This window comes from Melanaphis sacchari, unplaced genomic scaffold (genome assembly GCF_002803265.2).
Source record: "Melanaphis sacchari strain LSU unplaced genomic scaffold, SCAv2.0 Contig12_pilon_pilon, whole genome shotgun sequence".
NCBI lineage: Eukaryota > Metazoa > Arthropoda > Insecta > Hemiptera > Aphididae > Melanaphis > Melanaphis sacchari.
In genome coordinates, this window is record NW_020270527.1 from 699,248 (window position 1) to 727,115 (window position 27,868).

The window sequence follows — 27,868 nt, forward strand, 5'->3', positions numbered from 1 at the left end:
ATTTAAAGAAATAATAAATAAACATAATCATTGAGAATAAGACAACTGTTCAATTTTATTAATCGAGCAGTAATCCTAGTAGAAGGAAGTAATTAAAAAAATAGAGCTAAAAATGATTTACACATAAAGCAAAATTAAACTTATAAGTCATTAATTTAGTCAGTATAAAAATACTGATAGTTGATACTATGAAAATTTTCAATCTAACGATATGAAATTAATTCAAAAATCCATACACGAAACCCGAAAAAAAATCCTTTCCAAACTTACCTTAATCTCTAGAAAATCCTTAAAAACATTTAATTATTGATGTTCAGTATAATCTTACTTATAAGGCATTCATTTTTATTTTGTTATAAAATGGATTATGAAAATCTATTTATATTTACATATAAAAAAATTAGAATTGCTGCAAAGCGCATATCACGATTTTGAGGATATAGGATATATTGATATTCTCAGAAATGTTTTGTTTAACTTTTTGCTATTAACTTATATATAAACAATTTTTATGTTTCTGTGAAATTTTGTATTTTAAGAAACAATCATACTGACATTTACATCAGTATATGTGGAAAACGTTACAAAATATGTGTATTAATATTACTAGTAAAATAATAAATTTAAGCAATTTTTATGTTGATTTTGAAAAAACTGTGCATAATGCTGTATTGCAATTTTTCCCTAACTGCGAAATTACATGTTGTAATTTTCATCTAGGACAAAATTAGTTTGGATAGGTATATAAAACAACACAACATATTATTGAATGCGTAGACTTAAATAGTATTTCTGAAATAAGCATACAGATAAAATACTTCTTTGGATTAGATTATTAAATTTAATCCTTAAAAGAAGTTTTAGATGGATTTGGCGATTTATATTGATAACACGTCTAGTATAAAGTTCAGTATTATTTATATATTTTCTGATTATATTTAAAAAACTTACATTTTATCGGATAGAAATTTTCCTCCGACATTATGGGCTGTGAACCTATTAATAGTCTTAACTCTTAAGATAATCAAGGTATATATATAAAAAGTATCATAAAAATTGTAAAAGTTTGTTTTACATTCTTCATACATACATCAGTAATCGACATAATCGTTGAAATTATAAAATAAAAAAGACAATTAATAAAGAGATACAATAGAAAAATATCTTAAATGAATATAAAAATAAAACTTTTGATCGTTTAACATACATAAATATAAGAAAATAGGACTTTAATATTACCATTCAAAATTAGGATTGTAAAATTTATTAATTTAATTAGCAGTATATAATATTAGAACTAATGACTACTATTACTAATTATTAATAGTATAATTACATATTTATTTAAAACAAACACATACATAATATTATACATTTTTAATCACGCTTGTGTATAACAGATAGTCCTAGCGGTAAGCCTATTTAAGTGATAAGAGAAATGTGGAGTTGTGCTCAAACGAATTATAAAAAAGTAGATATGCGAAAATGAGTTGAATCTTTATTATTTAAACCTAAAATATATATTTATACAAACGTGTTAAAAGGTTAATGTGTGCAAACTAATACTAATTAATAACACAGGTCATTAAAATAAACCAAATAATATGTATTTATATAGGAAAAACTTTTACAAATCACAACTTAGAATAATTAGAATTTGATAAATTATTTTTTATTATTAATATGAAAAACACAAATTCCATCGGACTTTAATTTTAGAAACTTTATTATCAGAAGTCATAATAAACAATAATAAAAAATTATAAATTGTTGAACGTTTTGAAGTGCATTTTCATGACGTTTAAAAATTGACTCAATAGTCAATCTGATTAAATTTTTTTAGTTCTTTAAAAAAAAAAAAGATTAAAATTCTGGCTTACTAGACGAAAGCGTAATATTTTTTAATCGTTGAAATGATTTGATTTGATTTTTTGTTAGTTCTTGGTAACTACAGCCTATTTTAAGGCCACTTTGTAATATTATTAAAAAATTGTCTTAATTTTTTTAAAAAATAGTTAATTTTAACATCATTTAAACTTTAAAGAATTATAAGTAATTATTTTCTGTCTCTGTTGAATAAGTTCATAATAGGTATTTATAACTTAGAATTGTTCCATTTCCAACATACCAATTAAAATTAATGAAGGGATAAGAACTAAAAATAGATTTGAATTGATTAAAGTTTTTCAAAGATCGATTCTCCTATTTTTTTTTTTTTTAAACTTTTTCTAAAATAGAAATATGACAGATTTTCAATTTCCATCTTTTAAGAATTTAGGGAATTAAAATCTAAAATGAAGGGAAAAGTGATCAAGCAGACTTACAGTTAAACAGGTAAATTTAATTTCGTTTTCAAAAATTCTATTGCTCATCAGAATAACACTAAATAGATAAATTCGTAATATGTTTAAAATAGAACACGTTAAAATTACTTTATTGTGTGAATGATAATGATAGTTCGATAATGAAAGAAAATCACCGATATCAGTCCCCATGTACCTCTTGGCTCATTGACATTGTAGATATGGTTTATAGGCCACACCCGCATACAGTTGTCTCCGTCTGACATACAATCATTAATAATTATCTATAAATATAATTTATAAATACATTTATAAGTTGTCAACTTTAATATTAGAGAGAATTGACCTACCTATTATCTAATTAAAGGGTATGATCATAAATTATAATAATTAGATAAATCTATTATTGAAAATATTTCGTACTTGATAGAATTTTATAGATGTTTTAGTTTTAAAGTGAATTATAACTATCATTAAAGCATTACCTACTTAGTTTTTCTTTAATCATGGGCGATGTTAACAACTTATAATTATTATGTTATATAGTACATTTCAAAATGTAAATATAAATAATCTAATGAGATTCTTTGAATAATCTTACGTTTCAATTTAATAATTGGTTTAATTACTCAAATAGCTATTAGTGCTATTATAATACTCTAATACAACAATAAATTAGTCCAACTGAACGTTAATTTGCTGTATTAATCGTCATGGAATGACAGGTCACAATTTTTTAATCTATGTTTATAAGTCACGAGTCAATGTTCATAGGTTAATGTTTCACAATTCATATAATACTAAAAAAAAAAATTCCTCGCCGAAGTGCTGTTGCTGGACAGTTTCTTCAATTCAAGATTTCATGTAAAATTATAATAGGGTTACATATAAGTATTCGTTTGTATTGATTTGTATTAATTCTATTATTATTATAATTCAAATATCTTATAAGATTATTGTACCATGAGTACAGATTGTTAATAGTTCTAATTAAAAAAAAAAAAAAATATATATATATATAATACTAGTTATAGGCATGATTGTACGAACAGGACTACAGACCTGGGACTTGAAGTCTAAAAAATAACATGTATCAAAATCAATAAGGTTAAGTAATCAATAACTAATTAGTTAATACTGTGAATTTGTGAGCATTGAGCATGAAACGTTTCTAGACTTGGAAGTTGGAATAAACGCTTAAACATTGAATGATAAATTAATATTATTATTGCTCTACATTAATCAATTGGAATTGTCTTTTCGATGTCTGGATCTGGAGAATTCGTATAGTGATAGCTCAATTACAAATTTAATAATATTGTATGTTCATAGCCTGGTTAATGTAGTGGTATTTTTAATTTATTTAGTCACGGAAACATGGAACGAACAATGAAGTAAAAAACAATATAATGTTACCAGGGCTATAGATAAAATGGAAGATTCTTTTTAAAATCTTTATTTTAAAACAAGTTGTATATAGTTGAAAAATACACTTGAAAAATTTGAATCAATTAAGTCATTTCTTATTTCTTCTAATCTTCTTTTAAGTGATATAACTCATTTTAAAATTAAATCATTAAAAATTACTACTGGTAAGAATTCGGCAAGTAAATTTGTTATACTTAAGTGCACGTGTGTTTGAAGGAGATAACAAATACGGGTATGACGTTCCCTTTAAAAATATTTATCCCACTGAGTAAATTCAAAATGTCCCAAACATGAATAATTCAATAACGGCTATAATATAAATCAATATTTACAGAGCAGATTATAACATATTATCATGAATACTTATTTCAGTAACAAAAATTAACTAACCAAGCGACAAACAATTAACACATTTGAAATTTTGAAATTTGAATAGAATTGTCATGATATTTTGAATTTACTATTAAGTATTAATATTGTCATGCGTATTATATGTAGACGTGTAGTATCTGATTAATGATTGTGTCGACGAATCACGATTGTCAATGATAGGAAAAATACGTTAAATATCGGGGTCACGCTGTTGGCGGCACTGGTGGGTCAAAACAATGGGACCACTGTTGACATTTCGCGTTTACTCCATGAACGGGTTCCGTCGTTGAGCGGACGGACGGGGCAAAAACGAGCGTCGGTGCCCTCTCTCCCCTTTAATCGCTTCACCATTTCAATAGAACGGTTGTCGCCGCAAAATACAGACACTACCCGTACGCAGAAAAACGCTCTGGGCTTGGTACGCAAATGGTCAAAAGCGACGGCTGAGCATCTAAGCCTAAGAAAGATCGGTGGAATCGAAGAGATTTAGCTCTCGGAAAATCGATCGGAATCGTAATGATGCGCGTCACGTGACCCGACCCGGCCAATGGGGACGTTGCATCCTAATACACCACCCCGTCCCGCCCGCTAGTCGGTAGTTTTCGGGCATTAATGGTCGTATATGCGAGTTTCTCCGTTTTTGGTACGGAAATTAATTTATTGCCGATGAGCCGGGATCGCAGTGGGCATTCGAGAAATGACCGCGTAGTGCCGAATTAGTGGGAATAGGTGTTTTCACCCGTGCGCGCGTGCCGTCAACCACACGAGAAATACGTCGACGTGCAACCGACGAGTACGCGCCGTGTTACCGCCGCCGCCGCCACCGCAGCCGCAGCCGTAGCCGTCGCAGATCGCAGTTATAATAACAATAACAATAACAATAATAGTAATAGTAACGGTGACGACGTTGACGGCGTAAATATATTAAACGATAATAATGGTGGTCGCGCCGTCGGGTTACCACCTCGACGCCGCCGGGAAGTCGTTTGTCGCGCGATACGCCACCATCACGTCCTGTCGCCGCCGTCGTTCACGTTATTAGCCCCAGCGTACCGTTTATGTATGTTTCAGCCACAGTCGAAAGGTACGTTTATCTGTTAGGTGCTAGGCGCCAGTTAAAACGTGCGCGCTAGAGACCTGGAGTTCTCCTTAAAATACACGCCATAGTTACATAGGTCTAGTCGTAGAGGTAGGTAGGTGGATGTCTCGCGGTTTTTTACGTTCGCCAAAAAAATCGTGTCCGGTACCCCCCCGGGGAACCGCGTTGTCTTTTGTCGGGGGGCGGGCGCGGGGTACCCGCCATGTTGATGTCGGCGTAAGCGCCAAAACCGTAAAATAACGCTAACTGTATTGGCGGCTTACGCACACACACACACGCGCATACACGTAGTACCCGTAAAAGCGCGCGTACACGCACACACACACACATACATCTCACGCACACTACGCATTCACAAGCGCGGCAACGCGCGTACACACACAAGCGGCGCGCACCACGTACATGTCGCGGCCGCCGTCCAGTTACTGGTCGCGGCGGTTATTAATAAATAACAAAACAAATAATAGTAATAATTTTATAAAAAACTATATTATAACGTTATTGTTGTATTATATTAATATATTATAATATTATATTATTATTTCGTAACGGATACACATGGGTGTAAGTGTTTCTTACGCGCGTGTTTTGTTCGCGTTAAACGCCGCCATCGCGCCGTTCCAGTGTTTTCTGATCAATTTTCGCGCCCAAGTCCGGTGCGCGCCCGTCAACGTCACATCAATGCTTTGACTCGCCTCTACCATCGCCGCACCAGCAACGTCGCAGACGCACCGCTCAGTTTGCCCCATCAAACAGGTATCCCCCGTGTTGGTTTTTGTCCCCGTCGTGCGTTGTGTTAGGATAACCGTACTGACGACGATGTCTCGTTCCCCGGTGTATCCGACGTGATTCTGATGGCCTAATCACTCGTGTCGTAATTGATAGTTACCATAGTTTTGGTTTTGTATCCTATTTATTTTTTTTCATTCCCAAATTTCTATCCGTTTTGGGTTTACGTTGACCCTCACGTACCGTCCGTCTTCAGGATCCGTCATGAATCTAGGCAAGCACGGTGAATATTAACATGACTGGACACTGATCGTTTCGGTCGGTACGTGTGGTGTTATTCGGTAGTTTTGTTATTCATTATGTATAGTGTTAGTACCTAGTTTTTGTCATAGTTTATCGAGCATCTTTGTTCTTCCATTAAGATCATCAGTAAATTATTGTTTTTATTTGTCGTCAACAAATTTATATTATCCATTTTGTCGTAATTTATGTGTATAAGTTAATATATTAAGTATAGCTGTTAGTTTTTTAAATATAATTTTGAATGATTTATAAAAAAAATCCTAAGTTTGTATTTCTCTTGAAAGAAAAATAAATATTTGCAATTAAAACTTATAATATACAATTTTTAGTTGTATTTTTAATTATTTTTAGATAGCTGAACTCTATATTTGAAGGGTAACCTATATCAATATAATTTACTAGCGTGTTGTCTGTTTTAAAATTAGGTACTGATATTGAATCTAATGTTTATGATTGAATTTTTTTCTTTTTGAGATAATGTCTAGAATTACAGGAGGTATTCAGATGTATACTCTGTTAAAATTTTTGTACAGACATATTATTTTAAATGGAGGATTTTGTTCTTGGTTGTTTAGATGAATAAAGTATAGTAATTTTAAAATATAGAAAAATATTCTTATGAATTTGGAAGAAATGCTATTATACCTATTCTACAGTTGCTTAAGTTTTAGTAAGAATACTATTGTCTATTTGGTAAATAGCTTTTTATATTTATGTATTATGCTTGATTCGATTAGGTAGGTACCAAATTTATATGCATTTTAACATTGAAATAAATCTTGTTTTGATGCTGGTAGGAACAATTTGAAATATGCTACCTAGTTAGTATTAGGCTAATTGAACTAATAATAAATGAAAGTCTATGTTGTAATTATGTATTATTCAAATGTATTAGTCTAAATCGGAATAGTATTATCTTATTTAATTTATTAAAAAATTGATATGTATAATGTATATTTTCAAGCACTTCATATATGTAATATTAAATAATCCTTATTAATTTATTAAATTATAAATTATTTCAGTGGGTTCAATATGCAGCAGGTGCCAGTTTCAACTCAAAATAGTGGTGTGCCGACAGTAAGTATACTTACCTTAAAGACGCTGTATTTACATTTGTTGTTTCTGTCTTACAAGCGCATATCATGGAAAATCTATAATGAGTAGTTCATATTTAGTTTTGATAGCTAGTATTAAAGCAAATTAATTTGTTATGAAACTTGGTAAGAAATGTTTGTATGATCGTGTGTAAGTTTTTAGGATAATACTGTATATTAAGCTAGTCATAAACATTTATATAAGCTTACATTATATTAAGTTAATCCATTCTATCATTAAAAATAATGAAGCTAAACATAGATTTGCTATGTCATGCGCTTGTATTTGTAATTAATCTTATATCAAGTTGTTTAAATACAATTATTAGGTGATTTATTACATACATTTAATGAATAAAAATAATCAAAATTCAAAATGTTTGTTCATACTAAGTACTAATAAAACAAACAGTTATATTTATAACATTTTCTTCATTTAAAATGTTTCAATTATTGCTATTTTAATTGTTAAGATTTTTATTCAAAATAGTGAAGAAAAGTTTTAGAGATAGAAAAAAAATAATCTGTATATCTGTATTTAACTTATAGAAAATTGATAAAAACTTTAAAATTATAGATTTAAAAATATTAAGGGTTTGGTTTTTTATTGAGTTAAATTTATAAGTAGGTGAATTTAAAAAAATAATATTAAGTACATACATTTTACTGTTATACTTTTTATGTGCATAAAAATACTTTTGTTATAGAAGTAAATAATATTGTTTATTTGTTTTCTTAAAATTTCATTTTTTTAATTTAAATATAGGATACTGCAAATGCAAAACCTGACGGTGGAGAGGTTGCGCCACCACGAATTGAGCCATATATTGAGCCGGTGAATGGTATTGTTCAACCACCAGTTGTACCTCCACCAAATCGGCCTGGCCGACTCACTAACAAACTTAATTTCCTTCAAAAGACTGTAATGAAGGCTCTTTGGAAACATCAACATGCATGGCCATTCTATCAGCCAGTTGATACCACCAAACTCAATTTACCTGTATGTTTTATTTTTTATTATTATCTATAATGTAATACACTTAGTAGTATTTCTTAAGTTTGAAACTATTAAGAGGATACAGGCTTATGTGTTTTCTTAATTTTACAAACATACTATGTAGTTAATTTGTGTTCAGAAATATACATTTTCTGTTATTAACTTTATTATTAAATAACTTATTGAACTTAAAGGTAAGAATAATATTTAAAAATTAATTTTATTGATTTAAGTTAGTTGCTTTGTGAAATATTATAGCTTTATAATGCTCATAATTCGATTAAAATTTGACTATCAATAAAAACCTCGGAAGTTCATAGATAATATTATTAATTTTTAAATTTGATTGTTATACCTACTAAAGATAACAACACAATTTTGGGTGTACTTAATCTCATATTTTACTTACTAAGATGGAATTATTACAAGTGGATTCAGTGTTATTTTTAAATACTTTTGAATGCATATAATATAATTAGCATTGTTTACATCTTAGTTTTTAAACAAAATTAAAAATTTAATTTGTGTATTATATTTTAGGTGTACACAAACTTGTTACTAGAAATATACTTAGATAGATATTGTATGTATATATATTGAATTTGTAAAATAATGTTCTTCATTAATTTTAGTTATATTATGAACATCGGAAAGTTTATAAATTTTCAATTTTTGTTTTAAAAATAATCTTAGTTTAAAATGCTGATAATATCATGTTTCTATTTTCATTGCCTGTTAAAAAGCATGACTGGAAGGTATGATTTAGTATTTATCATATACATCCAGCTTCTAATTGTTTTTTTTTAAACTACTGTCTACTACATATTATGGGCAAGTAGCATGATAGAGGAAGTTTGTTTTTTCTATTCGACTAGTTGTGTTTTTAATATGCATCCATACTCAAATGTAATCAATTTATATTAAAAAATATCAGGTTAAGTGAAATTTAGGAATGTCATCAGAAAATAAATAGTTGATTTATATGTGATATAATATGGTTAGGTTAAAATTTAGTATCTTTATAAATTATGATGTAACTTAATAAACATAATAAGTATAGGTATTATGATTTCAGTTAAATTCCATTTAGGTGTACACCTTTATTTGTTTAAGCTTAAATATTTATATAGTTCTGTAATGAATCTTGTTTATGTTTTATGCAATTATTGTTACCTTTAATTGTATTGTTTATTTTTGTAGGACTACCATAAAGTAATCAAAACACCAATGGATTTGGGTACTATAAAAAAGCGTTTAGAAAATAATTACTATTGGTGTGCTGATGAATGCATACAAGATATTAATGCAATGTTTTCCAATTGTTATACATACAATAAACCTGGAGAAGATGTAGTTCTCATGGCTCAAACATTGGAAAAAATATTTCTTGCCAAAGTGAGGATAAATTTTATAATTGTTCATTTTAATAAATTATATAAATGCATTTTAATTTATTTGTATAGATGGGTCAGATGGTAAAAGAAGAAACTGTATTGCCCCAACATAAACCAGCTGTCAAAAATCATTCAATTACTCAGAAACCTCCTCCCAGTCACAATCAACCAATAGCTGTAGCTCCCGGTTCAACTGCTATGGGTACCACTCCTCATTCCCAACATAATTCTCTACCATCTCAAGTATGTTAAATATATAGTATTCAGCTATGAATTTTTAATTATATATTGTAAAGAAAACAAAATACATTTTTAATTAATTATTTGGATTTTAATTTATGTATGTTAACTTAGAAGTTTAATAAAAAATTATTGTAAATTTTGTATAATTATTAATTTTAATATTTAGCAACCATTATTATTATTATTATTATTACTCATAAAAATTTATCGCCAAACTATTAAAAAAATAAAAGACCTAATATATTTTTTTTAGGTATTTATAGAATTTTTTAAATATAAATGTATTCAAGTTTAATTAAATTAAAATGCTTATATCAATATTATATGTTAAATACTAAAAATATTAAGTACTAAGTTTATGTTCTAATTTACATCAAAATATTTTAAGTGTTTTTTTTTTTTTTTTAATTTTAAGGTTATAGCTCCTACGACGAGTGATTATGTAGCGCAACCAGCAAACATACCTTTAGGAGCAGCGAATTCACTAACTGGTGGCAAACTAAAAAAAGGAGTTAAAAGAAAAGCAGATCCTAGTCCCATCAATTCAATTGATTCTACCGTTTATCCTGGCCCAATGGCTACAGCAACAACTCCTGTTCAACCTTTACAATCATCTATTCGAAGGGAATCTGGTCGACAAATAAAAAAACCGAGAGTGCCCGATGAAGGAATTTTATATTCTCAAAATACGACTTTACCTACTGGATCCGGCTCAATATCAGTAATTTTTTTTGTTATTTAAAAGAACTTTTAAAGTTTTATAATTTAAAATGTAATACAATTATCAGGACGGAAAAACCAAAGAAAAATTGACTGAGGCATTGAAGGGTTGTACTGAAGTGCTTAAAGAATTGTTTACCAAAAAACATGCGGTAATACCCCTAAGGCTTGTTACAAATGGGATTTTAAAGAATACCTGATTGATGTCTAATCTGGTTTTATAGGCATATGCATGGCCGTTCTACAAGCCAGTTGATGCTGCTTGGTTGGGCTTGCATGATTATCATGACATTATTAAGAAGCCTATGGACCTGGGAACAGTAAAGGTAATTAAACTTTGAAACATTCAGGTAAATATTGAATTAAATATCATATAATATATGTTATGATTTCAGACCAAATTAGACAACAGAGAGTATAAAAATTCAAAAGAGTTTGCAGCTGACGTTAATTTAATATTTTCCAATTGCTATAAATACAATCCTAAAGATCATGATGTAGTAGCAATGGCAAAAAAACTACAAGCTGTATTTGAAGCTAAGTAAGTTCCTTCCTTATAAATACTTAAATATTATAATTGTATTAAATACATTATTTTATCATTTAAAGAATGTCAAAAGTACCACCAGACCCACCTTTAGTAGAAATGAAAATGGAACCTGAGGATGAAAGTAGTTCCGAAGGAAGTTCTGGTTCATTTAGTGATTCTGATGATTCTGAAGATCTAGAAAATTCAAGAAAAATTCAAGAATTCCAAGAAAAAGTGAGTTTAAATAATCGACATAGTTCTTAATATATCCTTTACAGTTAAGTGTTTATATGACAATATTTTGGATATTCAATTATGTATTTTTACAATAAATGCCATGTTACATGTAACTAAGTATTTATTAATAAAATAACATTTTTAGGGTATAGTATAACTAAATAATCATTTATATTAATAATAATAAAAAAAAATAATATGTTTTTAAAAGATCTGCAGTTGATTTAATATATTATATAGATTATGGGGCTTGTTTACCTTGATTTTAGAATATTTAAACGTAATTAATGACTATATTAATTTTTTTCTATTAATGATATTCAGTATAGTATATACATTTAATATCATTAGACGACAAAAAAAAAAAAGTATAGATTGGAAAAATAATTGATTACATCAAGAATTGTTCCCAAAATTTAAAAAAAAAACTTAATTTTGGATCCTAGAAAAAAAGAGCAATTAAGTTATAGGGAAAAAAATGGACTATTATAATTATTAAGTATTCCATAAAGGTTGGTATTTAGGTATTGACTACAGTTGTTCAGTTGTTCCAATAACATTTTTTTTATTTATGTTTTTATACAAAGATGTAAGCAATGTAGACATATATAAACAGAGTGATTCTTTTATCTGTCAAAGAATATTCATTTCAAATTTATTAACATTTAATAATATTTTTAATTTCATATTTTAAAGCAATATACTTTTTGGCATTTTTGATGTATTAAAATCAAAATTTGAACAATTAGTTTGTGTATTTTAAGTATTTAAATTTAAATGATCGAAGTTTTACGGAGTAGTATCCTATTACCACTCTACCCCACTTACCTAAACTAAATATTTATCACTCATCTAGTTCAATTACAATTTTTTTTATTCTGAAATACCCGGAAAAAAAGTATTCTGCTTCAGAGTATGAAATCTTAAATTTATGTTATTAAAAAAAAAAGTAAAAAATCTTTAAAAATGATAATACAAAAATATATTTTCTTTCAACTGGAAAATATTGTTGAAAATGTATATAGATTTTGAAATATCAAAAAATTCTATGATAAAAGAATCACCTTGGTTATAAATCAAACTGTACACTTAAATAAAAGTAGATATAATTAAAAAATTTGTTTTTATTTTTTTTATTTTAAGTTTGGACTCAATTCACATAAATTATTATTCAACTAGGATTCAATTCAGACATTTTCAAAATTTTCCTTTCTTTTTGAGGCTTAATTTTAATGCTTTTAAATATTTATATGTAAATAGTTAATGCTCTTTAGTGTGGGACATGAAAAGTGGGGTGAAATCTAGTGGTAAGTTCATCTGTGTTTTCAAACCTCTAAAATCAATTGGCTTACAATTTTAAAACACATATTTCATGCTACACGCACTATGCCACAAATTAAGAACCATTGTCTGCTGACAGGGTGAGGGTCAGTATATAACGGAGATCACATGCCAGTTTTAGTGTCCCCCGACTAGAGTTTTTTTTATAACAATATTGATGTACTATTATATTTATATATATTATGATGAAGTATACTCATGTGCGTCATTTGATCACCATTTATACTAAGTTCAATCATGCATGTTCTATGTTAGTTGATCTGGTTAATGGTTTTTATTATGATAGAATTTGTAGTTTCTGAATAATTATTATCAAATTAAAAAATATTTTAATTTGTGATATGTTACTACTGTGTATAAAATCTATTTAATTTATAAATAAAATATTGTAAATTACTTAATTTGAAGGGTCTATGGGAATAATGTACTGTATAACATTTTTTTCCAATTAAGTTTAATTTTTAAATTATTAAATTAATAGTTAAGTTTTAGAAAATATCAATGGATATGTTCTTAACTGTTAATAATGTGCTTCATTCATTCCAAATAATATTTAAGAAAAATTATAATATATTTTTGTTTTTAGTTTTAACTGTTCAGTTTACAAATCACGACTCTCAAATTATTCCCTTCATTTTATTTATTGTGAATAATTTAAAAACGAGAATATAATTTAACATAATAATATGCATTATCATTTCAGAATAAAAATGTAATAACCAATAAGTTTTCATGATGATATTCATGTGCGTCATTTGATTTACCATAAAAATATTTGACTAGCATGTTTTGTGTTAATTGAATATATTTTTGGCATTAGTAAATGATATGAATTATTTAATCTGATTTTTACATTTAATTTTTTTCAATTCTATTAAGTAAACTTAAAAGTGATGATTTTTATGTGCATCATTTGATTAGCTATTGAGTAGTTCAATACATGTTTTATGTTAATTAATCTTGTTCATAGATATTTGTTGTGATATAAATGATAAATTCTGAAGTATTGGTTTAGGCCTAGAATTATTTATTATTTTTATATTAGAACTATTAATAATTTCAAAGTTAGAAAAGAAATATATTTAGTTCAGAAATTGTATTTGGAACACATTTAATTTATTGGTTGGTCAATCATCACTATAAATTGTAATTAAATTGTCTTAATCTATATAGTTAAGGTATACAAACATTTAGTTTGGAAAAAATATGATGAGTTCTTTTATTCATGTGCGTCATTTGATATACCATTTGTTATGTTTATTATGCATGTTTTATGTGTTTTAAGCTAATTCTTGGTTATTTATAATGATAGAATATTAGATACTGAAGTTGAAAAATATTTATTTATAAATGAAAGATAAAAATAATACTTAAAAATTTGAGTAATTAATTTTACTATTAATTATTATTTTAGTTAAATGCTCTACAAGATCAAATGAAAAGGTTAGTTGAAGAAAGTGCAAGAAAGAAAAAACAAAAAAAGAATAGTATGAATAGTTCTAAAAAGAAGAAACATTCTACCAATGAAAAATTAACTTCATCTGTGTCTAAACCTCCATTAGCTGTTGCTCTCAATAGTACGCCTATGAATATTATGGCTAACTCTACCATTACCAACGATATTAAAATGTTACCAATTGAGCCATCGATGAATGCTAAATCAGCAGCTCAGCAGTTGCGTCATCCTATGACAAATGCTTCAGCTGGTCAAACAACCAAAGGGGCAAAAGGTAAAGGTGCCGGTACTAGAGGTCCTGCTAAAGCTCCAGCACAACCAAAACGTCCTAGAGTTAATTCCAGAGCAAATAATCCGAAGAAAAAGAATTCTGTAAGTGCCCCAGCTTTTGACTCTGAAGATGAAGACAATGCTAAGCCTATGTCTTATGATGAAAAACGTCAGTTGAGCTTAGATATCAATAAGTTACCAGGTATTATAAATTAAAAATTAAATTTACTTGTTTCATATTAATAATCTGATCTAAAAACTCATTTATAGGCGATAAACTTGGTAGAGTAGTACATATTATCCAGTCTCGTGAACCATCACTCAGAGACTCTAATCCAGATGAAATTGAGATTGATTTTGAGACCCTTAAACCATCAACATTACGGGAACTTGAGTCTTATGTGGCTTCATGTCTGAGAAAAAAACCACGTAAGATCACCAGTAAGTTTTGGTTTTGGCCTGGTTCTTCTTTTATCTTTACTTGTTTGCCTTTTTTAATTTTTTTAATGGGATTTATTTATTTTTTACTTGCTAATCTGTGTATATAATATATTAAAACCAAATGTATTCTATACTATTTTAAAACTGGTAGCAAAATAAAGAATAACTTAATTTTGTATAATCAATTGTTTTATCAATATTTTACATTTATAGATAAAAAAGTTTCTGGAAAACCTAAAGAAGAACTTGGAGAGAAAAAACACGAGATAGATAAACGACTAGACGTTAGCGGGCAACTGTCAACTAAAAAAGGCAAGAAAGGTAATTTAATAGATCTATTTTTATATTATATTTATAAGTTTTTTGTGTGCATATATCTTATTTCCTATATATATATTGGTCTTGATATATTATAATGCACAAACCGATTTTAGTGTAAAATGTTGTTGGAGATTTTTTAAGAATTATATGATAGAGACTATTTTTATAATTCAAAAATTTACCTTATAAACTATAATCATTTATATGTAATTATGTACATGTTTTATTTACTTGACAACTTTTTGTTAATTTTACAGATGCTAAAGCTACGGAAATTAGTGGTCCATCTCGATTATCTGCATCTAGTTCAAGTAGCTCTGACTCTGATTCTAGTTCTTCCAGTTATTCAACATCATCCAGTGATTCAAGTGATTCTGAACATGGTAAGTGATTTTAATGTGATTGATCAATTTTTTAAAATTTAAGTGTTAAAATATTTGTGACTTAAAAAATTCATCATAATTTTTCAATAAATGTTTGAATTATTAAAATCAAGAATTTGGTTATTAAAATAGTGTTGCTATACTCTTTTGCTTAAATTTACTTCAGTATTTGATAGCTTTATGTCGAGCACACTTGTTTGGTTTGTCCTTATTACAATTTGTATTATATGTTATTATCTGGTTTTAGTATTTATTTTAAATTGAATTATTATTGTGAATGATCATGTTATGTGTTACTTTATATTAATCATTCATGTGTAATAATATGCTCACAAATCTATTTTACTATTTATGGTGTTTTTGGTGAACAAACCAGCACTCAAAATATTTCAAAGTAATAGATAGTCTTATAAACATAGTGTATTAGTGTGTAATCTGTGGACTGTGGACAAATTGTGTATTCCATTTTCAGGGGATAAAAAGAATAATTTAAGGAAAAAATATTTAATCATTTAATATTATAATTTGTTAATGTTTTGCACCTATTGATTATAACTTCTAAGACAAGATGTCCAATTAAAATTTAATTGTTTAGAATGATGGCATAATGCAATTAAAGATTATTTATTCTTCATGTTACATTCTAGTATAAATGATTAAATTTACTTATGATAGTCACATTTTAAGTATCAATATATGTATATACTTGATGCATACAATTTACTGGTGTTTAATGTAATATACACCATACATATTAGATTAAATAATATTAAATTTAAATTTTACGTTTTGTATTGGAATTATTAATTTTAAGTTTCTAAAAAAAAATTGCTAGTACAGTGTGTACTTTCTCATTCAAAGTGGTAAAATATTTTTATTTAATACGTTGTAATGTATTTCAAAATTATATTAAACAGTAGCTAACATTGTAAGTTTTCATCATAGTATCTATTATTACATAAGTATTTTGGATTCTGAGTGAAGTATTAATTTTTTTTCTTCAGTCAAGTCAAGGATAGGTATAAGACTATAAAAATTCTTATTTTGATATTCAAATTTATTCTCATGTATATTAATAACTAAATTGTTAGAATGGTAAAATTAATTTTAGGTCTTTTTGGTCAACGGTTGTGTGCTGCCTGTATTTATATTTTATTGCATATTGCAAATGGCATAAAATAATGAATGTAGATAAATAACTGACACGTTCATATTATTCTATCTATTCTGAATAGTTGTTTGATGCAGTTCACTACATGTGACAGAATTACTTCATTACAAAAAACAACAGATTTTTTATTCAAAATAATGCCGTTATTTAATTTTTAACCTTTAACCTTATAAAAGTTTAGTTTGATTTAGATAAAAATATTTAAAATCGTTGGTTTGAGTTTGGATAAAAATATGTGTGTTTGGTTCCATCTGATCTATAAATTCAAAAAAAAATATTAGTTAGCATTAAATTCAATATTAAAAAATCAATGTTTATAACATCACTAGTTAATATTTTAAAAGATACATATTTCAAGGATTAATTATAATAAAAATATTTACATTTATTTACTGTGAAAAGTTCTTTTGTTAAAATAAAATTATTTTTTAAAAACTAAGATAATACTTTCATTAGTATACCTATTTACAACCAGGAGTAACCTATCATGTTAAGAAAATATATATTATTAAAAATAGTATATAATATGTTTTAAGTATTTTAAATTTTAGTTGTTTCTTTTTATAAATTAACTCAATATCTTATAATTCAAAATAGTGACCACTGTATTTTTATATATTTTATAGTTTAAATAATTTTAAAAATTACATTAAAATTTGAATCTTATTGTTATTTTAGTGTTATAAATAAGTATATGTTTTAAATATTTAAAGGTTTTGGTAAAGTAAATTTAATGTGCTGTGTCTATCAATTAAGTAATCAAAATAATTTATTTTCAAGTTAAAAAAAAATATTTTAATATAATATTGTTTTATAAATAAACTTTATCACACATTTTTTCTGTATTTTTATTAATAGAACTTTGATTTAACTTGAATTTTTTCTTAAATTTTGAATATAATTTTAAATTATTTAATTGTTGTTTATGTAGTTTTAATAATAAAAGTTTTTTATTCAAGTAATACTGAAATCAGTTTAATTACATATTTTACTTCTATTATTGACATATTTCAATAAAGTAAACCAAAGTATTTAAAAAAAAAAATATTTATTTTATTTAAAATTATAAATATAATTTATATTTTTTGATTATTCAATTCCTGTATTTATCACATAATTAAAGAATACATTAATTTAATGACTTATACAAAATTGTTGGTATTGAAATAATAAATTAAGAAGAATAGTGAACGGCTATATAGCTTTTAGTATTTGTAATTATAATAAGTTTTATGTTTATAATTTATAATTGTTTCATGAATTTTAAATATTATTACTGTGTCATGATAGTTTTAGTTTTTATCAGCGGTTAATAACTTTCTTAATTTTTAGTAATTTAGTTTTTATGTTGGTGAATTTTATTATTATATTAATTTTGGGAATGTTATATCTAATACGGTATATTCCTCATTTAAAATTATGAGCTTATAATACTTTGAACATTTTATGTAATTATTTCTTTTAATTTAGTTGTTTTTGTAATAATTAATACAATAATATTTAATTTTTGTATAAGATTTCAAACTATTATTTATTAAATTTTTTATAGATGTGAAATCTAGATTCTTCATAATCAGTAAAAGTTTAACGTTTATATCTCAATCTTTTTGAAAAGAGAATTGAGAATTAGTTTAGTTCTATTTAAGAGGACGTTACACTGACATTTGCTATCTCCGTCTTACAAATACGTAACAGCAAATTTACATACAGCAGATGATATTTAACTTTGATAGTTTAAAAATTAGAGTGAATCGACCCATAATGAAACTTCATGTTAAGAACATTATCTATATTTGTATATGGGTTTTTATGATAGTTAAATTTTTTAGTAAGTTTGGCATGTATGTAAAATATAGTAAATTATAAATGCTCATAACTCACTTAAAAAATTAAATTATTGTAAAAACCCATTTACAAACTCAAAAAATGTTCTTACTAACAAGTTTTATGGTAGACTGATTCACTCTTAATTTTTAAACTAACAAAACTAAATAAACCTGATCTGAGTGTAATTTGCTATTATGTTAGACACTTGTAAGATGAAGAAAACAAATTCGAAACATCCTCTGAAGTTTAATAGATTTTATGTCTTGAGCTAAATTTTCATATTGTTTTACTTATGGAAAATTTTTTTCTGGAAATTTATAAGCTCTATATGCATTTGTATTATTCTCTGTTTTTAAATTGTGTATTAAGATTTGTTCTTAAAAAATGTTTCTATTTATTTTGAGAAAATTCCATATAGAACTAGAAAATAATTAAATAAAATATCTGTTTAACTAAATAAGGTTTTCAATGGGACAATGACTTTTAGATTTTATTTAAATGTCACAATTTATATACTACAACCTTTACTCCTGTAACTCACTATTAAAATCCTGCTTTTTGTATAATCAACAATTTTATTGTAGCAAGAATGAAAAAGTGTTGTCTTTTATATTTTTATTTTAGTATTTTAACTTGTTTAAATTATTGTTCAATGCTCGCATAAGTTGTCAAGTATTAATGGCCATTAAGTAAATAATTGTCCTTTAATTTATACTGAGTAGTGTATGTATGTGATATTTGGTGATTGTACTGAATGAAAATGAACCTTAGTGATTTGTTTTTAAAACTTAAGTAGATTAAATTTTCAAAATCAACAATTTTTGTTTGTCTCTTGTAGGTGATGCAATAACCGATAAAGGGTTGAAAAAACCAGAAGGCTAGATTTTTGGAGATCTATTTTAAATTAAAATATTTCAGGGATTAGGCTAGAGTGCAGAACATGTGAGCATTTGTTTTTAAGTTAATAATGGTGAATTTTTTTTATCATTTAAGTAACATGTCAGTTTTTTTAGTAGTTCCCCTTATTGATTGCAAACAATGCACATTCTCAATGGTTTGAATATACTTATGACAATTGTAATTTTTTTTTATTGTTTGCACTCTTAGCCTTCGTCCCGAACTCATAAAGACAATTATCTATCAACTTTTATATATTTTTTCAAGACAATTATTTTGTAAGTTGAATTAAATGAAAACCCGTCCATATGTTATTCTTTTGTACTTTTTTTTAAAATTATTTTTTTATTGTATTTATGATGCCATATTAGATTTATAATTTTAAGTAACACATTACTTAACTTTCTACGCTTAACTACCTAAATGTGTTCAAAACTGACTAAATTTTTATCTTTTTTATTTTGTATAAAAAAATTGACATGAAAAATCATTGTGTACACTTGTAAAATATTAATTTTGTATACTTGGCTAATATACAAAACAAACATAATAAAATGTATATATTTTTTAATTTATTTGTTAATTTATAATTTTTGCTCACATTTGCACTCTGGTTTATTATCTTATAATGATAAACAAATAATTGGGCAATAAATATATTTTAAGTTTTTATTAGGGTATTAATATTTATTGTTTTAAAATTTGATTGTTTTATCCAGTCGAATATTATTACAATCTTTATTACCTTAACAATGGTTCATAGTATAAATAAATATATACAGGTGTGTATATATACATATGTATATTCTATGTTGTTACTTGTTTATTTTGATGTTTGTATGTCTTACAAGAATTTTAATAAAAAAAAACATTAGTAGATTATAATTTTTTAAATTATTTTCTACTGTTAAAAGTTTTCAAATAGAAAGAAAAAAAACAGTTTGCAAGTTTATACTAATGAAAAGTGTTAAGAACAATTTAAGTTATTTCTCAGTTGACCATAAAATGTCGTCAAGTAGTCAGTATTAGTAGTACAATATATTACGAATTTTGATAAATTAAAACTTTTTATTAACAAAATTTTATACTTAACACAGTTTGATGGTTTTATATAAAAATTATTTTAATAAAAGCAATGTTATTTATTTAATGAATGACTACATTTTTTTTTTTTTTTTGATAAATGTTACCTTTAAATATTTTTAATTATTGATGATTATTTTTTACATTCAAGTATATAATATGATATATTATTTTTACTTGTACTGCAGATATGTATAATTAAATGTTCAGTCATTAAAATATTATGTTACAACAGCTTGAATGGCCTTTATATATATAAATTTAAAAGCTTTTTGAATTTAATTTAAAACATTTTTAAGTCGTTGTATATTATGAAGTAAAATTTACTTGGTTCATATTTTTTCTTTTCATTTTATATTTTTTATTCACTATTTTGATGATTATGTTATCAATTTATTTTAAATAATTTAAATTTTCATTTTTTTTAAGTTAGTTACTTTTAAGACATAAAGGTCCTTCAAGTTATTAGTATCTAATTTGTTGTCAATCATATTTTAATTTCTAATAACACAATTATAATAGATCATAATATTTATAACAAAACAAAAAAAAAAAAAAATACCAAGTATTTTAATTTTTTAAGGTGGCAACAAGCAAAAAAAGAAGAAACGTTTGTCCGACGACGTGTCGATAAACGTGAGTATTATTCTTTTCTCTTTTGTTTGTGCCATTTATTTTGTTTCTTCAACTGTCGATTTTTGGTCTGTTATAGAAATCAGCTGAAGGCCAAAAATCGACAAATACTATGAAACAAACAGGTTCAAACTCAACATCTGTCAATTCGATCAACAAACCAGTTGTTAACACTCAACAGAGTCAGTATTTCTTTTATTATGGAATAGTTAATTCTTTTTTTTTTTTTTAATTATGTTTTATTTTTGGATGTTGGTTGCACTATTGAGTTTTCTTTTTATTTTCATATACTTTTTAAATGTTGATATTTAATATTGCACATGTATGTGTCACACTTGGGTTATGACTTCAGTTTTTATTTATTTTGTAATAACCACATTTCATCTTCAAACATGTTTTGGCAACATTTTTTATTTTTATCATTGTTTAATATTGCCAAACAATATACTTAATTGTGTTCCTATCTAATATTATAATTAAACTTAATCATTTTATAATATATATGTTCTGACATCTAATGTAGATACTTTATTTTTGCAAAATATATTTCCTTGATAGTTTATTCTATAGATTATCTATTTAAATAATTAAATATTTTCGGTTTTTGGTTTTAAATTATTTTTTTTTATACATGTTTTATACTTTATTAGCATATATTTAATTATAATTTTTATACAAATTTATAAATCAAAATAAACACTATCGTGTGAAATAAATAAAATTATTAATGAATTACTTAATTAAAAATAATTAATTTAATACATTTTATATTATTTTGTTTTTACTAAGAATGTGTGGTTTTGCTTAAATTTGTATTTAAATTTTTATACCTAAACATTTAATACATTATTAAAATTATTGATTTATATTTTGTGGACACTATATAAATTGTATATAAATAATACTCTATGCTTTATATCTCGCATGAACTATTTTTATATTGAATGTTGCTTTTAATATTAAGATTGTAATTTATACTAGTATTAAGCTTTAATACTATCAACTGTTGCCTCTTATTTAACAGATATTTGAATATCATATTATAAATATTTAAATTTTAGATGTTCCACCTAAAAAACCTCCAGTAGTAACAAATTCAATGGTTATAAATAATTCTAAGACAAATCCAATGGCTATGAATACTTCAAAAGTGAATCCTGTTATTCACTCTAAACCAACACCAGTTGTATCTACAGTTCCAAGTCTTCCTACAACAAATGGAAATATATCTAGTAATTAATTTTTTAATATTTGTTTTTTTATTAATTTAAATTTTGATTCTCATTGCTTTTTCAATGAATTATTTATGTTAGTTTGTTATTTATTTAGTTATTTAATATTAACAACATAACTGATCATTTTAGATGGAGATTCAAATACTTCATCTATAACTCAAGATATAACATCTAATGGAGTTTTATTACAATCAGCTAAAGTTGAAGTTAAAACAGAGCCTGGACTTCCAATTAGCAGCACCACCTCGCAGCCTACTGTATCTCTGGGAACAATGCCTAATGAGAATACAGTACTGTCATCAATGACATCAGTGTTTGATCCTCTTACACCTCCTAGTAGTCAGCCTACCAATAATAATTCATTACGTGTTCCTGACAAACAGGCTGCACATACAGTTGTACCCACATCTAACATGCATAATTCTCTTGTTAATGACGGTAATATTAATTTTTTAATTTTCAAGTTTATAGGTGACATTATAAATCAATTTTAATCATTAATTTTTTTGTGAAATATATGATTCAACATTTTATAATATTTCATGAGTTTTACAAATGGATAATCTTATTTATATTTGTTTTTGACAATAAGAACATTTAATATTAGATAAATTCTTTCATGGAGGATAATTTTTTTTTTAAATATATATTTTTAGGACTTTCAGTTCAGCATGTCGATATAGCACCAGTCATGAATTCTGTAGCTGCTGTTCATCATTCAGCTACACCACCATTGATGGTGCAACCTCCAGTTGATAGTAAACCTCGTCCAACACCGATCACTCCAATTATTCAAAATACAAATCAGGTAATTTTTGAAAATATGCTATTTAAATAAAAGTATAACTTTTACTCTTGGATAAGATAAAACAAACAAAAATATGAGTTTGCTAAATAAATAATAAAATTTATTTTAAGGAAAATTCATGTATATTTATATATTTATACATTTATTTATGCTTAAATGATAAATTTTAACTTGAAACTAATAACATAAGTTTTTGTTTTTAAACATTTAATATTGTTCATGAGTATGAGTATTTTTGTTTATATTACTATACTGTCAATTTGTTTTTTTTATATACATATATATATTTGGAATATGGCATGTATGTATTTAGGATATTTTGATTTACTGTTGTAAAAAAAATATTATCATTTACGATACATTTATATTAATATTAGTTGGTTATCAATTTGTTTTATTTATTAAAATTAAACAACTTTATTACTCAATTTATTTTTGTGTTACTTAAAATAACATGAAGGTGATGGCTAAATAGTATAGATGTAAATGATTGATTAGTGACAGTAAATTGGCAGAAATATTCTGAATACATAACATATGAATAACACATTATTAACCTTAACACTATTTTGGGGTTCAGGTATTTCCACAGTTCAATTTAGATTCCTCCCCTCAGGTTCCAGCGTCATTTATGGGACCATTACGTCACCACCACCATCTACATTCTTTCCCTGTCCCATGGGATCCTAATATTGGGCCTTCTTATGACACAGCAGATGTAATTATCACATTTTTTGCTTGCTGAACTATTTTTGCAAACCTAACCTTTAGTAAATTTGGTGATAGAAATAATTTTGTTTTGTAATAAAGTAGGCATGCACATATTTTTATTAAATGTATTGTAATATATTTTTATACATTAGTTTTTGCTCTTTTTATGCTTTGAATTTTTTATTTTAGTTCAATTTGCTTATGAAAGTATTTATTATTATTTTTTATCATGCACGTATGCACACTTATTATTTTATTATTTTAAGTTTATTATTTTTAATGAATAATGTATTTACCTCACAAGATAATTAGTGTGATTCATATTAGTTAATTTATTGTTACATGCTTACTAAGCTTTTTTAATTTTAAATATTTATCTAGTAAGTTAATTAAATTAATGTTTGAGAGATATTTTTTTTATTTTCTTAGTAAATGTATATACATTTTTAATTTCTTTTAGTTAATTAAATAGTAAAATAACTAGTAATTTAAAATAATATATTTAAATTTTAATATTTTGCTTGTATTCTAAATTTACTTAAAATGTATTCATTATAGGACATTTTATAATAATCTCAGTTGCCTAATTTAAAATTTTTTATGCTTCTAAAAATATGAGTAGAAAATTATAATTTTTTAGTTACTTGAAATTCTTTAAATCTTATGATTAATGTAAAATGTATTAATTAATCAATATTTAGACAACTGTATTAAATATTTACTAGCTAGTATGAAAAACCCTTTCTTTTATCTTTATATTTTTATACGATTTAATATTATTTATATAATAGTTAACCTTTTTTTTAATAGCTATCTGATCAAAGAGTTGTAAATGCTGCTACAAATGTTTGGAGTTCATTAGCTCAACAAGCTGCTACAGATGCTAATAATCAAGTAGCCGGAGCTTCAATAAAACCATCTACAGCTGATTCTTTTCAGCAATTTAAAAAGCAAGCAAAAGAAAATGCAAAAAAGGTATTAAAACTATTAATTGAAAAAATAAAATATTATTTTAAATGTTAATACTATTTTTATTTATTTTATAGCAACGTGCATTGATTGAACAACAAGAGATGAGGCGTCATCAAAAAGAACAAGCAGAAAAAGAACGCATTCGTATTGAAAATGAAAAAAGGAGAGAAAAAGAAGAAGAAGAAGCTCTTGAAAAAGCTAGGTAAATTGTATTATTTATTAAGTATTTAAAAATTATTTCATTCTTTAATTATATTATTTAGAAAAATTGTTGCTGAACAACAATCATCTCGATTGGATGAAGTGAAAGCTTCTAGCAATACTGATGATAGTTCAAGTCCCAGTCAAGACCGTGCTGCTGAGGGACGTGAAAGGCAGAGATTACGGGAACAAGAGAGAAGACGTCGAGAAGCTGTAAGTGTTTTTTTTTTACTATTTTCATTGGTTTGAATACTTAATTTTTTATAATTATTGCGGTTTAATATTTATTTAATGAATTAAATTTGTGCACTAACTAATTTTATTATATTACTTTTTTTTACTTAATGAATTTCATAACCCCCTCCCCAGTCATTTTAAAACTAAAAAATACTATTTCGCTTGATGTGCTTTATTAAAATTTAAAGGACTAAATTATGGTTTTCTATTAACTTAGAGTAGGAATATATTAAATTGTGACATGACATTTAGGTTTCTCTGTAAAAAATAAATCATTAAAACAGTTTCAAAATAAGTATGCCTTTTGCTGATAAAAAATAGATGATTACTTACTTTTTTGTATATAAATATTTTATTTATAACCTATTTTTGATAAATAAAATTAATTTTGTGATTAATGGAAATAACATTGTTTTTGAATTTAATACCTAAATTGTATTCCAAAATTTAAATACCTAGTAAACTAAGTTATTATTTATTACTCTATAAGTTAAAGTATAATGGATAAAATAATATTAATGCTATTTATTTGTTATTGTATTGTATATGTATAAATAAAATAAATTTTTTCTAATTTAGATGGTGAACCAGATTGACATGAATCGCCAAAGTGATTTGATGGCAGCATTCGAACAAACATTGGCACCTTAATTACTGCGATGACTAATGACTTATTATACTGAGAGAAATTATCTTAAAAACTTCTATTTGTCTGTTCATCCTATGTATTTAGAGTATGTATATGAGTGTAAATAAGAGTAAATGTGTGCCTTCCATGTAAATAATTCATTTCATGAATGAATTTTAAATTTGGAATAATGTTATAGTTTTTTTTTTTTTTTTTTTGTTAAGACAAATTTTATTATTTTACTTTTATCAATATTTGTTTTCTAGACTTGACATATTGGTAGTTTTTTCTCTATAATTAATCCAAAACGTAGTAAAGACAAATTGGACTTGACACATATTATTTATTTGTTTTGTGTAAACTATATTTAACAAACAACTTGTTCTAAGCGCTCAAATGTCTTATTAGTGTTGAGAATCATATTTAAGGTAAAAAGTATAGGGATTACATTTTTGCATATTTTATTATTATTATTTTTGTTTTGATATAAGTATTTTGAATGCAGTGCCTGTTGGCTGATAATTTTGCTACCTAATACCATATTTATATTTTTCGTTCATGTACATATAATTACATTTAAAGTATCTAATCAAATTGTACATAAATCAACAACAATTTTGTACAGAATCTTGTATAATACTAATAATAGTTGTATGTCAAAGAAAATAATAAAAAGTAATAATAATAATAAAAATAAAATATTACAATTTAAAAAATATTTTAATATCAATTAATTTTTATTATTTCATTCATTTTTCTTTCTCCCTTAGCAACTTAGAATTCAGTATTATCTTAAATTTAGTTCACTAAATATAACTTTTGCATAATTTATAATAAAAAAAAAAAAATTTATATTTGTATTATATATGTAAACATATAATATATAAACTTATTTAAAATAATTTAGTTTTAATATATAATTATGCAAAGTTTTGTGTGTAAAGATTGTTAAACATAGTTAAAATAACCGAATAATCTATAACACAGGTTGTTTTTATTTTTTTTTTTTTATTTTTTTTTTTTTATTATTATTGTAATCATTTATTTATTATTTTCAAGATATATCAAGTGGTCATAAGTGGACTTTTGTTAGTGTATACAAAACGGCCAATTTTTATTTTTATTTTTTAGTATATTAATAATAACTTGAAACTTAATTATAATTTGTTATGATAAATGAGAATAATTATATAATACAGGTGTTTTACATTCTGCATAATTGTGTGGTTGATATTTTCCACATTTTAGTGTCACTTTTTTAGCATTAAACATGTCACTGAACAGATATAATTTTTTTATTATTTTATACATTATTTTGGAAATTATATCTGGTGTTGTATGTATTTGATTATACGTATACAGTATAAGACACACCTTATTTACATACAAATGAACATGTAAACAATTATTGAGTTACTGTATGTAATATATTAAATTTGTAAAAAAAAATAACAGACTTTTGGATTATTTATATTTTAATGTAATAATTATATTTACATATTTATTTATTTAATGATTAAAGAGACTGTTACATTTCATGAAATATGAATTGACAAATCTAATTAAAAAAAAAAAAATAGTAGGTGCCATAGCTTAATCATTTGTAGAATATAACATTAGCACTCATTGTTTTTAAATTTCATACTTATTACATAATATTTAGTTTCTTGATTTGAATTTAAATGATACTTGTGTTATAATTATACTTTCTATGCAGACTTTATTAAATAATTAGAGAAAATTATTATTTATAATAATAACAATTTTATTTTAAATTGAGTTATTAGTATTATTTAACGAAC

General features: G+C 25.4%; 1 protein-coding gene across 6 annotated transcripts; it reads left to right on the top strand.

Annotated features, from left to right (window-relative positions):
- The first annotated feature begins 4,585 nt into the window (after positions 1-4,585).
- On the top strand, positions 4,586-26,677 carry LOC112591263 (bromodomain-containing protein 3-like). 6 transcript variants are annotated; one of them, XM_025335023.1, is made up of 24 exons: positions 4,596-5,187; positions 7,260-7,314; positions 8,098-8,331; positions 9,529-9,723; positions 9,792-9,965; positions 10,381-10,686; positions 10,754-10,837; positions 10,910-11,011; positions 11,081-11,226; positions 11,295-11,448; positions 14,207-14,720; positions 14,789-14,947; positions 15,173-15,280; positions 15,538-15,663; positions 21,225-21,277; positions 21,354-21,456; positions 22,336-22,506; positions 22,639-22,947; positions 23,166-23,317; positions 23,898-24,035; positions 24,839-25,003; positions 25,075-25,202; positions 25,264-25,414; positions 26,018-26,677. In XM_025335023.1, exons 1-24 carry the CDS (start codon positions 5,162-5,164, stop codon positions 26,087-26,089), a joined length of 3,825 nt encoding a protein of 1,274 aa, XP_025190808.1. In that variant the 5' UTR covers positions 4,596-5,161; the 3' UTR covers positions 26,090-26,677. The 6 variants fall into 6 exon arrangements, with proteins under 6 accessions (XP_025190812.1, XP_025190808.1, XP_025190810.1 ...); XM_025335022.1 differs by having other exon boundaries at positions 4,608-5,187; positions 14,789-14,959; positions 26,018-26,676; XM_025335028.1 differs by lacking the exon at positions 4,596-5,187 and adding an exon at positions 5,838-5,958 and having other exon boundaries at positions 14,789-14,959.
- Positions 26,678-27,868: the final 1,191 nt, after the last annotated feature.